Below are 15,122 nucleotides of genomic sequence, written 5' to 3'. Positions count from 1 at the left end.
GCCGTGACCCCACTCCTGGCCGTGACCCCACTCTATGTTGATAATGGTGACCCTGGCTGTGACCCCACTCCTGGCCGTGACCCCACTCCTGGCCGTGACCCCACTCCTGGCCGTGACCCCACTCCTGGCCCTGACCCCACTCCTGGCCGTGACCCCACTCCTGGCCGTGACCCCACTCCTGGCCGTGACCCCACTCCTGGCCGTGACCCCACTCCTGGCCGTGACCCCACTCCTGGCCGTGACCCCACTCTATGTTGATAATGGTGACCCTGGCTGTGACCCCACTCCTGGCCGTGACCCCACTCCTGGCCGTGACCCCACTCCTTGCCGTGACCCCACTCCTGGCCTTGACCCCACTCCTGGCCCTGACCCCACTCCTGGCCGTGACCCCACTCCTGGCCGTGACCCCACTCCTGGCCGTGACCCCACTCCTGGCCGTGACCCCACTCCTGGCCGTGACCCCACTCCTGGCCGTGACCCCACTCCTGGCCGTGACCCCACTCTATGTTGATAATGGTGACCCTGGCTGTGACCCCACTCCTGGCCGTGACCCCACTCCTGGCCGTGACCCCACTCCTGGCCGTGACCCCACTCCTGGCCGTGACCCCACTCCTGGCCGTGACCCCACTCCTGGCCGTGACCCCACTCTATGTTGATAATGGTGACCCTGGCTGTGACCCCACTCCTGGCCGTGACCCCACACCTGGCCGTGACCCCACTCCTTGCCGTGACCCCACTCCTGGCCGTGACCCCACTCCTGGCCCTGACCCCACTCCTGGCCGTGACCCCACTCCTGGCCGTGACCCCACTCCTGGCCGTGACCCCACTCCTGGCCGTGACCCCACTCCTGGCCGTGACCCCACTCCTGGCCGTGACCCCACTCTATGTTGATAATGGTGACCCTGGCTGTGACCCCACTCCTGGCCGTGACCCCACTCCTGGCCGTGACCCCACTCCTGGCCGTGACCCCACTCCTGGCCGTGACCCCACTCTATGTTGATAATGGTGACCCTGGCTGTGACCCCACTCCTGGCCGTGACCCCACTCCTGGCTGTGACCCCACTCCTGGCCGTGACCCCACTCCTGGCCGTGACCCCACTCCTGGCCGTGACCCCACTCCTGGCCGTGACCCCACTCTATGTTGATAATGGTGACCCATGTCGTGACCCCACTCTGTTGATAATGGTGACCCTGGCCGTGACCCCACTCTATGTTGATAATGGTGACCCTGGCCGTGACCCCACTCTATGTTGATAATGGTGACCTGGCCGTGACCCCACTCTATGTTGATAATGGTGACCCTGGCCGTGACCCCACTCTATGTTGATAACGGTGACCCTGGTCGTGACCCCACTCTATGTTGATAATGGTGACCCTGGCCGTGACCCCACTCTGTTGATAATGGTGACCCATGTCGTGACCCCACTCTGTTGATAATGGTGACCCATGTCGTGACCCCACTCTGTTGATAATGGTGACCCATGTCGTGACCCCACTCTGTTGATAATGGTGACCCATGTCGTGACCCCACTCTGTTGATAATGGTGACCCTGGCCGTGACCCCACTCTGTCGATAATGGTGACCCATGTCGTGACCCCACTCTGTTGATAATGGTGACCCATGTCGTGACCCCACTCTGTTGATAATGGTGACCCTGGTCGTGACCCCACTCTGTTGATAATGGTGACCCTGGCTGTGACCCCACTCTGTTGATAATGGTGACCCATGTCGTGACCCCACTCTATGTTGATAATGGTGACCCTGTCCGTGACCCCACTCTGTTGATAATGGTGACCCTGGCCGTGACCCCACTCTGTTGATAATGGTGACCCTGGCCGTGACCCCACTCTGTTGATAATGGTGACCCATGTCGTGACCCCACTCTGTTGATAATGGTGACCCATGTCGTGACCCCACTCTATGTTGATAATGGTGACCCTGGCCGTGACCCCACTCTATGTTGATAATGGTGACCCATGTCGTGACCCCACTCTATGTTGATAATGGTGACCCATGTCGTGACCCCACTCTGTTGATAATGGTGACCCATGTCGTGACCCCACTCTGTTGATAATGGTGACCCATGTCGTGACCCCACTCTATGTTGATAATGGTGACCCATGTCGTGACCCCACTCTGTTGATAATGGTGACCCATGTCGTGACCCCACTCTGTTGATAATGGTGACCCTGGCCGTGACCCCACTCTGTTGATAATGGTGACCCATGCCGTGACCCCACTCTGTTGATAATAGTGACCCATGTCGTGACCCCACTCTGTTGATAATGGTGACCCTGGCCGTGACCCCACTCTGTTGATAATGGTGACCCTGGCCGTGACCCCACTCTGTTGATAATGGTGACCCTGGTCGTGACCTCACTCTGTTGATAATGGTGACCCTGGTCGTGACCTCACTCTGTTGATAACGGTGACCCTGGTCGTGCGCCACTCCGATGGTCTCAGGGGGAGTTGGGATATGCAAAGAAACACATTGCAATTCACACATGTATTAAAACACACCGGTACATTTATTTAACCTTTATTTAACTAGGCTAGTCAGTTAAGAACAAATTGTTATTTTCAGTGACGGCCTAGGAACAGTGGGTTAACTGCCTGTTCAGGGGCAGAACGACAGATTTTTACCTTGTCAGCTGGGGGATTCGAACTAGCAACCTTTCGGTTACTAGTCCAACGCTCTAACCACTAGGCTACGCTGGGCAAGATAGGACAGATATAAACCCAGCTAATTATTCTTTTTTATTATTGCACCACACACACACAATTACATTAACCCCTGATTGGTGGTTGGTCTCCAGGGCAGCAGACACAAGCAGTTATCAGATGGTCTCCGTGACGCCCAGAGTAAGAGGCGGATCCAAAGGGCGGAGCTTGATCTTATCAACCAGAGGAGAGATGGGCGTGCCTCCAAGATCAACACCCTGCAGACACAGTTTGAGGTCAGAGCCAATCCCTCCATCTGTCATCCCTCCATCTGTCATCCCTCCATCTGTCATCCCTCCATCTGTCATCCCTCCATCTGTCATCCCTCCATCTGTCATCCCTCCATCTGTCATCCCTCCATCTGTCATCCCTCCACCTGTCATCACTCCATCTGTCATCCCTCCATCTGTCATCACTCCATCTGTCATCCCTCCATCGTTCCATCCCTCCATCGTTCTAGCCCTCCATCACCACCCCTACTTCCCTCAATATGTCCATCCCTCCATCACCACCCCTACTTCCCTCAGTACGTCCATCCCTCCATCACCACCCCTCCTTCCCTCAATATGTCCATCCCTTCATCACCACCCCTACTTCCCTCAGTATGTCCATCCCTCCATCACCACCCCTCCTTCCCTCAATACGTCCATCCCTCCATCACCACCCTTCCTTCCCTCAGTACGTCCATCCCTCCATCACCACCCCTCCTTCCCTCAATACGTCCATCCCTCCATCACCACCCCTCCTTCCCTCAGTACATCCATCCCTCCATCACCACCACCCCTACTTCCCTCAATATGTCCATCCCTCCATCACCACCCCTACTTCCCTCAGTATGTCCATCCCTCCATCAACACCCCTACTTCCCTCTGTACGTCCATCCCTACATCACCACCCCTCCTTCCCTCAGTACGTCCATCCCTCCATCACCACCCCTCCTTCCCTCAGTACATCCATCCCTCCATCACCACCCCTACTTCCCTCAGTACGTCCATCCCTCCATCACCACCCGTACTTCCCTCAGTACGTCCATCCCTCCTTCCATCTCTCATCCCTCTATCCTTTCATCCCTCCTTCCATCTCTCTATCCATCCATCTTTCCTCTCTTCCCAGCTTCCAATAATCTTACTCTTCTCTCCCTTCTTCAGTGAAAATGCTTATTTGGTCGAATAAAGTTTACAGCAGTACTGATACAGTCCTATAAACACGTCTCTCCTCAGTCCTCTAACACCAGGGAATAGTGAGTTACTATAGTACTATACTATAGGTTACTATAGTACTATACTATAGGTTACTATAAACACGTGTGTGTCTGTGTACAATAGGACTACCAGAGGAAACTGTGTTGGTTGGTTCCACAGCAACAGAGACTGACGGAGAGACTCAAGAACATGGGCTGCAACAACATCCCTGGTAAACACACACACAGACACACTGCTCTCAACATTCTCTCTACCTTCAACTCTGTGCTGATCTCCATGACCTCTGACCTGTGTTGGTAGCCGTGGTAATGACCTCTGTAGGTGGCAGTGTTGCGGAGAAGGGCGTGGTCTGTCGTAGGCTGAAGGGCCAATTAGACACTCTGGAGAGAGAGACAACCGACAAGCTGGCCATGATGGACCACTACCAGCAAGACCTCAAGGTACCACTGCAGACCACTACAGACCAGTAAAGACCACTACAGACTAGTACAGACTAGTACAGACTAGTACAGACCACTGCAGACCACTACAGACCAGTAAAGACCATTACAGACTAGTACAGACCACTACAGACCACTACAGACTAGTAAATACCACTACAGACCAGTACAGACCACTACAGACTAGTACAGACCACCACAGACTAGTACATACCAGTGCAGACCACTACAGACCACTACAGACCACTACAGACTAGTACATACCACTACATACCAGTACAGACCACTACATACCAGTACAGACCAGCACAGACCACTACAGACTAGTACATACCACTACAGACCACTACAGACCACTACAGACCACTACAGACTAGTACATACCAGTACAGACCACTACAGACCACTACAGACTAGTACATACCAGTACATACCAGTACAGACCACTACAAACTAGTACATATCAGTACAGACGCTACAGACCACTACCAGCAAGACATCAACGTACCAGTACAGACCTTTACAGACCAGTAAAGCCCAGTACAGACCACTACCAGCAAGACCTCAACGTACCAGTACAGACCTTTATAGACCAGTAAAGCCCAGTACAGACCACTACCAGCAAGACCTCAAGGTACCACTACAGACTAGTACATACCAGTACAGACCAGTACAGACTAGTACATACCTTTACAGACCAGTAAAGCCCAGTACAAATAAAATAAAATTTGAATTGTATAATAAAATAAAATTTGAAATGTATTTATAAAGCACTTCTTACATCAGCTGATATCTCAAAGTGCTGTACAGAAACCCAGCCTAAAACCCCAAACAGCAAGCAATGCAGGTGTAGAAGCACGGTGGCTAGGAAAAACTCCATAGAAAGGCCAAAACCTAGGAAAAAACCTAGAGAGGAACCAGGCTATGGGGGGTACAGACCACTACCAGCAAGAAATCAAAGTACAGACCACTAGAGACCAGCTAAAACCTGGACAGACCACTAGAGACCAGTAGAGATCAGTATAGACCACTAGACACCAGTATAGACCACTAGAGACCAGTATAGACCAGTATAGACCACTAGAGACCAGTATAGACCACCAAGACATCAAGGTACGAGTGGTAACGTGAGTTGTCTTGTTCTAGTTTCAGACACCGATATTCATAATATTATGACACCAGTACAGACCAGTTCACACCAATACAGACCAGTACACACCAGATCAAACCAATACAGACCAGTACACACCAGATCAAACCAATACAGACCAGTACAGACCAGTACACACCAGATCAAACCAATACAGACCATTACAGACCAGTACACACCAGATCAAACCAATACAGACCATTACAGACCAGTACACACCAGTACAGACCAGTACAGACCAGTACACACCAGTACAGACCAGTACAGACCACTAGATGGAGCTAGAGACTGTGGTGTAAGAGACACAAATCAAATCAATGTTTATTTGTCACATGACCTTACAGTGAAATGCTTACTTACAAGCCCTTAACCAACAACGCAGGTTGAAGAAAATAGAGAAAATATTTACTAAATAATCGAAAGTACATTTTTTTTAAATAAAAGTAGCACTAAAATAACAATAACGAGGCTATATACAGGGGGTACCGGTACCGAGTCAATGTGTGGGGGTACAGGTTAGTCGAGGTAATTTGTACATGTAGGTAGGGGTAAATGGGTTCCTGAGTAGCGCAGCGGTCTGAGGCACTGTATCTCAGTGCTAGAGGCGTCACTTCAGACCCTGATTAGATTCCAGGCTGTATCACAACCGGCCGTGATTGGGAGTCCAATCGGGCGGCGCACAAATGGCCCAGCGTCGTCCGGGTTTGGCCGGGGTAGACGGTCATTGTGAATAATAATTTGTTCTTAACTGACTTGCCTAGTTAAATAAAGGTTAAATAAATTAAAAGTGACTATGGATAGATAATAAACAGCGAGTAGCACTGTAAAAACAAAGTGGTCAATGAACTTTTTTGAGGATCCATCTCTACAGTTTGTTGTTGACACCAAAGAACTTGAAACTCTCGACCCGCTTCCACTACTGTGCCTTTAAACAGCTAAGACCCGGTCATAAATTGTGTGTCGCAAAATGGTCTTTCTTGCCCTGCAGTATTGGGAAAAAAATGTGCTGTGTGTAGAGATACTCTTGCCGCAAAAAAACGTTTTCTGAAGAAAGTGAATATGGGGACAATATTTAATATATAAGGTAAGGGTTAGGTTAAGACCGTGGGGATCTAAAGAATAATCCTGTCGTATTTCTTTTCATTTTGTGATGTCATTAAAAACTGTGTAACGAAAATACTGTAACTTAGGAAGGAAACACATTCTAGCTGTCAAGTTTCCATCCAATAGGATTTTAATACGCTATGAAGAACGATGAAACTTTTTGTGTTAAGATATGAATGTGATTTTGGTTTTCTAATGGGATGATGGTTTTTCATGTCTGTTGCACATTAACTATGCCCATGTCCCTAATGAGGTCATATGAGCGTGTCAGTGTGATGGAACCGCCTTTCCGACCAGAGTGCTTAAAAGGACTCGCTAAGAATTAACAATATCAGATCAGAAAGTGTGGAGCGGTGGCTATAGTGCTGAAAATGGTGAGTCCAGTACATTAACGAATTGCTACTGCTAAGTGGTCGGGAGCTGAACCCTGAATAATCAACCATTGAGACCAGCAGACGGACAGCGAGAGCTAAACGTAACGAATGGTTGAAACTCTAAGACTCAACACGAGGTGAGAAGATAACCTCCACTACGAGACCAGAAAGATTCAGTCTGCAACTGTACCATGTAAAAGTGGTCCTAGAACTTTGACTAAAGACGCAAGGTGGGAAGGAAGAAATCCCATCTCAGACAATCACACCTCCACTACCAGGGAAGCTCTACGACTAAGAAGGACATTGTGACCTCTGGTGGACAAGCCGAGCCTGACAACGAAGCCGAGCCTGACAACGAAGCCGAGCTTGACAACGAAGCCGAGCCTGACACCGAAGCCTGACAACGAAGCCGAGTCTGACACCGAAGCCGAGCCTGACACCGAAGCCGAGCCTGACACCGAAGCCGAGCCTGACACCGAAGCCGAGCCTGACACCGAAGGGTGAACTACGACTACCCGTCCCAATAGAAGGGTTGATTGGTTCAACAGAGAGACGACAAACAAATACATTACAAGTAAATAGCAGGTGGGAGGCAGGATAAGTAGCTAACTAGCTAAATATAGCTAGGATACCAGTAGACAGTGTACCTCGCCCTCCCCTCCTCTCGGGCACTGCAGATAGAGGAATGCCCACATGCAGAAACGCCCCAAATTGCAATCACACACTATTGTCCCTGGAGTGAACCCCGACAGACACCCAGAACTGCTACTCTGCGCAGATGGGCCCGGCGGGACTCGATGACTAGTCTGAAGGACCACCTCTCCCAGCTCCACGGCACCATCGCCCACAACAAGCAGGACTATGACGGGCTGCTAGACCTTAAGACCCGCCTGGAGACGGAGATCTCAGAGTACAGGAGGCTGTTGGATGGACAGGACAACTGCAACACCCAACTGGTTACCAAGACAATCACCAAGATGACCGCTGTGATCCGTCAGATCATTGATGGAACCTACCAAGATCTTTGCCGTCAACAGACGAAAACACGAAGAAGAAAAAAACATCTCCCTTGTATTGTCGTCAGAATATGATCCTAATAATGACTAATGAAAAACATTCTCCTTCCTTCCTTCCTTCCTTCCTTCCTTCCTTCCTTCCTTCCTTCCTTCCTTCCTTTATTTCGGTGCTTGTGGATTCCTTTAACTGTTCTCTTTCTCCCTCTTCTTTCTTTCCACCCATCCTTTCCCTCCATCCCTCCCTTCCTCTCTCCTCCCTTTCTCTCCCCTCTCTCCCCTCCCTCCCGCCCTCCCTCTCCCCTCCGTTTCCTCTCCCCTCCGTTTCCTCTCCACTCCGTTTCCTCTCCACTCCGTTTCCTCTCCCCTCCGTTTCCTCTCCCCTCCGTTTCCTCTCCCCTCCCCTCCCCTCCCCTCCCTCCCTCCCTCTGTCTCCTCTCCCTCCCTCCATCTCCCCTCCCTCCCTCCGTCTCCCCTCCCTCCCTCCGTCTCCCCTCTCTCCCTCTCTCTCCCTCTCCCCTCCCTCCCTCCGTCTCCTCTCTCTCCCTCTCTCTCTCCCCTCCCTCCCTCCGTCTCTCCTCTCTCCCTCTCTCTCCCTTGTCTCTCTCCCCTCCCTCACTCCATCCATCTCCCCTCCCTCTCTCTCTCTCCCCTCCCTCCAACCGTCTCCCCTCCCTCTCTCCCTCTCCCCCCCCTCCCTCCGTCTCCTCTCTCTCCCTCCCTCCTCCCTAGTCAGTCGATATGGATGACTGTGTTCTACAGTCTCTTCTGTCCCTGCTGGGCTGTCTCAGCCAACTCTTCCTCCTCATCAAGGTTATTCTTCTCTCCTTCTGTCCCTCCATCTGCATATTTCTGTTGATCATTAGTTTCCTACATTAGACAACTTCTTTTTCCTTGCTTTTCATAGTGATTCTTCATTATTATATCAGTCCCTCATAGTATTACTGATGAATACTTTGCTTCGTTTTTTTTACATTTCGTTTCCATGTTGTGTTGTGGATGTGTTGTGGATGTGGATGTGTTGTGGATGTGGATGTGTTGTGGATGTGTTGTGGATGTGTTGTGGATGTGTTGTGGATGTGTTGTGGATGTGTTGTGGATGTGTTGTGTTGTGGATGTGTTGTGGATGTTGTGTTGTGGATGTGTTGTGGTTGTGTTGTGGATGTGTTGTGGTTGTGGATGTGTTGTGGTTGTGTTGTGGATGTGTTGTGTTGTGGATGTGTTGTGGATGTGTTGTGGATGTGTTGTGGATGTGTTGTGTTGTGGATGTGTTGTGTTGTGGATGTGTTGTGGATGTGTTGTGGATGTGTTGTGGATGTGGATGTGTTGTGGATGTGTTGTGGTTGTGTTGTGGATGTGTTGTGTTGTGGCTGTGGATGTGTTGTTGTGGATGTGTTGTGGCTGTGGATGTGTTGTGGTTGTGGATGTGTTGTGGATGTGTTGTGGTTGTGTTGTGTTGTGGATGTGTTGTGTTGTGGTTGTGGCTGTGGATGTGTTGTGTTGTGGATGTGTTGTGGATGTGGATGTGTTGTGTTGTGGATGTGTTGTGTTGATGGTTGTGTTGTGGATGTGTTGTGGATGTGTTGTGTTGTGGATGTGTTGTGTTGTGGATGTGTTGTGTTGTGGTTGTGTTGTGGATGTGTTGTGTTGTGGTTGTGTTGTGGATGTGTTGTGGATGTGTCTTGTTGTGGTTGTGTTGTGGTTGTGTTGTGGTTGTGGTGTGGATGTGTTTGTTGTGGCTGTGGATGTGTTGTGGATGTGTTGTGGATGTGTTGTGGATGTGTTGTGGATGTGTTGTGGATGTGGATGTGTTGTGGATGTGTTGTGGATGTGTTGTGTTGTGGATGTGTTGTGGATGTGTTGTGGATGTGGATGTGTTGTGGATGTGTTGTGGATGTGTTGTGTTGTGGCTGTGGATGTGTTGTGGTTGTGGATGTGTTGTGGATGTGTTGTGGTTGTGTTGTGGATGTGTTGTGTTGTGGTTGTGTTGTGGCTGTGGATGTGTTGTGTTGTGGATGTGTTGTGGATGTGTTGTGGATGTGGATGTGTTGTGGATGTGGATGTGTTGTGTTGTGGATGTGTTGTGTTGTGGATGTGTTGTGGATGTGTTGTGTTGTGGATGTGTTGTGGTTGTGGATGTGTTGTGGATGTGTTGTGGTTGTGTTGTGTTGTGGATGTGTTGTGTTGTGGTTGTGTGGCTGTGGATGTGTTGTGTTGTGGATGTGTTGTGGATGTGTTGTGGATGTGGATGTGTTGTGGATGTGGATGTGTTGTGTTGTGGATGTGTTGTGTTGTGGATGTGTTGTGGATGTGTTGTGGATGTGTTGTGGATGTGTTGTGTTGTGGATGTGTTGTGGATGTGTTGTGTTGTGGTTGTGTTGTGGATGTGTTGTGTTGTGGTTGTGTTGTGGTTGTGTTGTGGATGTGTTGTGGATGTGTCTTGTTGTGGTGTGGTTGTGGTGTGGTTGTGTTGTGTTGTGGTTGTGTTGTGTTGTGTTATGGTTGTGTTGTGTTGTGTTATGGTTGTGGCTGTATTGTGATGGTCGTGGCTGTATTGTTGTGGCTGTATTGTGATGGCTGTATTGTGATGGTTGTGGCTGTATTGTGATGGTTGTGGCTGTATTGTGATGGTTGTGGCTGTGTTGTGATGGTTGTGTTGTCCCCCGTGTAGCTAAGCGCTTGCAACACCAGGGTAATGGGCAACACCAGGGTAATGGGCAACACCAGGGTAACGGGCAACACCAGGGTAATTCCCACGGGGGACCAGTATGAACATGTTTGTAATCACTACTGTAAATCGCACTAGATAAGAGTGTCTGCTAAATAACTAAACATGTTGTGGTTGTGTTAAGGTTATTGTTGTATGATGGTCATGTGATGTTGTGGTTATGTTAGGACCTGAGGGAGCGGCAGGGGAAGCAGAAGGCTGTTCTAGAGGACCTCTGCAGGGTCAAGGAGCTGAAACTGAGAGAGATGGAGAGAAGGAGAGAGGAGGAAAGAGAGAGAATGAGGAGGGGGGAGGAAGAGGCTGCCAGGTGAGTCCAAGACACTGAACGTCCAATATACTGACCATTGTATAGTTCTTCATTTGGTCCTCAGTTTTATTTTAATTATTTATTTATTTATCCTTTATTTAACTAGGCAAGTCAGTTAAGAACAAATTCTTATTTTCAATGACGGCCTAGGAACAGTGGGTTAACTGCCTTGTTCAGGGCCAGAACGACAGATTTGTACCTTGTCAGCTCGGGATTTGATCTTGCAACCTTTCGGTTACTAGTCCAACGCTCTAACCACTAGGCTACCTGCCGCCCCATCAGTAAACACAGCACTGATCTGTATTACCAAAAAAGCTCTAATTTTGTTTCATTGGTCTACAGAATATTTTCCCCAGGATTTATATAGATATGTTTTTGAGAAGTTCAATCAAGCTATCTAGTGTTTCCTTCAGCAGTGGGCTCTTCCTAACTATCTACCGACGACCAAATGAAGCGTTCAAGGAACAGAACACCCTCCCTACAGTCAATAATGGTGGAGGATCGATAGTGCTGTGGGGTTTCTCGTCTGCCTCTGGTACTGGGAACATGGAATCAGCAGATTAGCAAGGTGTTTTGGAGTGCAATGTTCAACTCGGTGTCCGCATTTTTTTTTCTCTCTCTGGTGAAGTTTGTGGGTCATCCAGCAGGACAACGCTTGTGGACTTCAATGCACAACACATCAGCTGTATGTGACCAGGCAAAAAATAACTACTTTCCAAGCTGAACCTTCATACCATAACCGCTACACACAGCCTATATCATTGTCACCGTATTTCCTAATGTCATAGTCAATATCAAATCAAATTTTATTGGTCACATACACATGGTTAGCAGATGTTACTGCGAGTTTAGCAAAATAGCTAATACAGGGCATTCGGAAAGTATTCAGACCCCTTGACTTTTCCGCATTTTGTTACGTTACAGCCTTATTCTAAAATGGATTAAATAAATACAAAAGAAAATCCTCATCAATCTACACACAATATAATGACAAAGCAAAAACAGTTTTACATTTTTTTTCTCGCTAATGTTTTAAACATAAAAAACGAAATAACCTTATTTACATAAGTATTCAGACCCTTTGCTATGGGACTCGAATTGAGCTCAGGTGCATCCTGTTTCCATTGATCATCCTTGAGATGTTTCTACAACTTGATTGGAGTCCACCTGTGGTAAATTCAATTGATTGGACATGATTTGGAAAGGCACACACCTGTCTATATAAGGTCCCACAGTTGACAGTGCATGTCAGAGCAAAAACAAGCCATGAGGTTGAAGGATTTGTCCGTAGAGCTCTGAGACAAGATTGTGTCGAGTCACAGATCTGAGGAAGGGTACACCCGCCTGCTTACCCGCTTACCCGGAAGCCAGCTGCACCAATCTGTCGGAGGAAACACCGCTCAACTGACGACTGCAGTCAGCTTGCAGGCACCCGGCCCGCCACAAGGAGTCGCAAGAGCGTGATGAGCTAAGCCCACCCCCCACTCCTAACCCGGACGACGCTGGACCAATTGTGCGCAACCCTATGGGACTCCCGGTCACAGTCAGTTATGACACAGCCTGGGTTCAAACCCGGGTCTGTAGTGACTCCTCAAGCACAGTGTTGCAGTGCCTTAGACTTCTGCGCCACTCGGGAGGCGGTATATTTAGTATAGTTTTATTAAAAAATGATTTCTAATGTTTTCGCTGAGGAATCCTCCCCTTCCTCGTCTGAGGAGCTTCCACTGATACTCAGTGTACACGGTGTCTGTGTGTGTCCTCTCATCAGACAAGCCAAGCTGGAGGGAGAGCGGAGAGGAGGGGAGGAGGAGGAGGGGAGGAGGCGAGTTGAGCCGCAGGAGAGAGGAGGAGGCCAGCATCCGGTGCTGAATGCAGAGAGGTTATTAATCCTGACCTCCTGCAGAGCCCTGTACCCCTTCACCGCACGCAACGCTGACGAGCTCAGCCTGGACGCTGACTGTTTCATAGAGGTACACACAGACACACACGCTCTCGAACACGCGTTAAAGTGAACTCCCAATGACACCACTTCAACTCCGTTTCCCATGATGCAGGTAGATGATGAGATGGTGGGGGAGCCTGGTTGGCTGTGTGGTAGTTACCGTGGGAACAGGGGCTGGTTCCCCCAGAGCTATGCTGAGAGATGCACCACCCCCCTTGCCCCTGCCCTACTGCCTCCTTCCTGTCCAACACTACCACCCAGCCCGGGGTAAGAGACGCATCACAACAGTGAGTCCCAAATGGCATCCTATTTAGTGCACTACTCATGATCCAGGGCCCATTGGGATCCACATTAGGGTGCCACATGGGACTCAGCCTGTCTCATGTATTCTATAGGTCTCATCTCCTATAGAGATGGATAAAAGTCTGTCTCATGTATTCTATAGGTCTCATCTCCTATAGAGATGGATAAAAGTCTGTCTCATATTGACGTTTGTGACAAGCATGGACAGCAACATTGAGGCTATCTCCATTTGTTCATTTTCTTCTTCTTTTGTGTTGGAAGCGTTACGCTAATACAGGTGATTAATTAACCACTTCCTGGAGTCCTGAACCAAGTCTAGTGTCATTCATGTATTGTGGCCACGAGATGGTTGCAGTGGTATATCTTAAAGCCGTTTACAAACCAGCTAACCCAATTTGAAGAAGCAGCCAATGCTCTGATCATTGGCTGATAGTGCTACTTTAAAATGGTGGAAGCCTTCAATGGGCGTGTCCTAAAACGGGTTCTATCCATCTAGAGTCCTCTATCTCTATGCATGTCTCGTGTGTCTTAATCTGTCCTAACTTTCTGTTACGCAGACTTCCTGACGGAGAGATTGCAGGGGCTGGACGGAACCCCGCCCCCAGCGTCACCGCCATCAAAGACTCCACCCAGGAAAACAACACACACACAGCGTAATGATAAACACACAAAATATATACTACACTGAGAGTGTTATCTATATACTACACTGAGAGTGTTATCTATATATTACACTGAGAGTGTTGTCTATATACTACACTGAGAGTGTTGACTACAGATCTATATACTACACTGAGAGTGTTATCTATATACTACACTGAGAGTGTTATCTATATATTACACTGAGAGTGGTGTCTATATACTACACTGAGAGTGGTGTCTATATATTACACTGAGAGTGTTGTCTATATACTACACTGAGAGTGGTGTCTATATACTACACTGAGAGTGTTGTCTGTATACTACACTGAGAGTGTTATCTATATACTACACTGAGAGTGTTGTCTATATACTACACTGAGAGTGTTGTCTATATACTACACTGAGAGTGTTGTCTATATACTACACTGAGAGTGTTGTCTATATACTACACTGAGAGTGTTGTCTATATACTACACTGAGAGTGTTGTCTATATACTACACTGAGAGTGGTGTCTATATACTACACTGAGAGTGTTGTCTATATACTACACTGAGAGTGTTGACTACAGATCTATATACTACACTGAGAGTGTTATCTATATACTACACTGAGAGTGTTATCTATATATTACACTGAGAGTGTTGTCTATATACTACACTGAGAGTGTTGACTACAGATCTATATACTACACTGAGAGTGTTGTCTATATACTACACTGAGAGTGTTATCTATATATTACACTGAGAGTGTTGTCTATATACTACACTGAGAGTGTTGACTACAGATCTATATACTACACTGAGAGTGTTGTCTATATACTACACTGAGAGTGTTGTCTATATACTACACTGAGAGTGGTGTCTATATACTACACTGAGAGTGGTGTCTATATATTACACTGAGAGTGTTGTCTATATACTACATTGAGAGTGGTGTCTATATACTACACTGAGAGTGTTGTCTGTATACTACACTGAGAGTGTTATCTATATACTACACTGAGAGTGTTGTCTATATACTACACTGAGAGTGTTGTCTATATACTACACTGAGAGTGTTGTCTATATACTACACTGAGAGTGTTGTCTATATACTACACTGAGAGTGTTGTCTATATACTACACTGAGAGTGTTGTCTATATACTACACTGAGAGTGGTGTCTATATACTACACTGAGAGTGGTGTCTATATAC

The 15,122-nt window shown here is 48.2% G+C and overlaps 1 protein-coding gene across 6 annotated transcripts in view; it reads left to right on the top strand.

Moving 5' to 3' along the window:
• Positions 1–15,122, top strand: part of LOC139555922 (intersectin-2-like) — a 129,047-nt gene that overhangs the window by 60,949 nt on the left and 52,976 nt on the right. For 4 of the 6 annotated variants that reach the window (XM_071369297.1, XM_071369298.1, XM_071369296.1 and 1 more), the window contains 8 exons: positions 2,818–2,958; positions 4,048–4,135; positions 4,225–4,364; positions 8,738–8,818; positions 10,901–11,040; positions 12,809–13,010; positions 13,095–13,249; positions 13,843–13,938. In XM_071369297.1, coding sequence (XP_071225398.1) covers positions 2,818–2,958; positions 4,048–4,135; positions 4,225–4,364; positions 8,738–8,818; positions 10,901–11,040; positions 12,809–13,010; positions 13,095–13,249; positions 13,843–13,938 — 1,043 coding nt within the window. The remainder of the gene's footprint in view (positions 1–2,817; positions 2,959–4,047; positions 4,136–4,224; positions 4,365–8,737; positions 8,819–10,900; positions 11,041–12,808; positions 13,011–13,094; positions 13,250–13,842; positions 13,939–15,122) is intronic. The other 2 variants (XM_071369299.1, XM_071369300.1) reach the window with 2 other exon arrangements.

This window comes from Salvelinus alpinus, chromosome 27, assembly GCF_045679555.1.
Source record: "Salvelinus alpinus chromosome 27, SLU_Salpinus.1, whole genome shotgun sequence".
Taxonomy (NCBI): Eukaryota; Metazoa; Chordata; class Actinopteri; order Salmoniformes; family Salmonidae; genus Salvelinus; species Salvelinus alpinus.
This window is presented reverse-complemented; position numbering and strand designations above follow the sequence as displayed.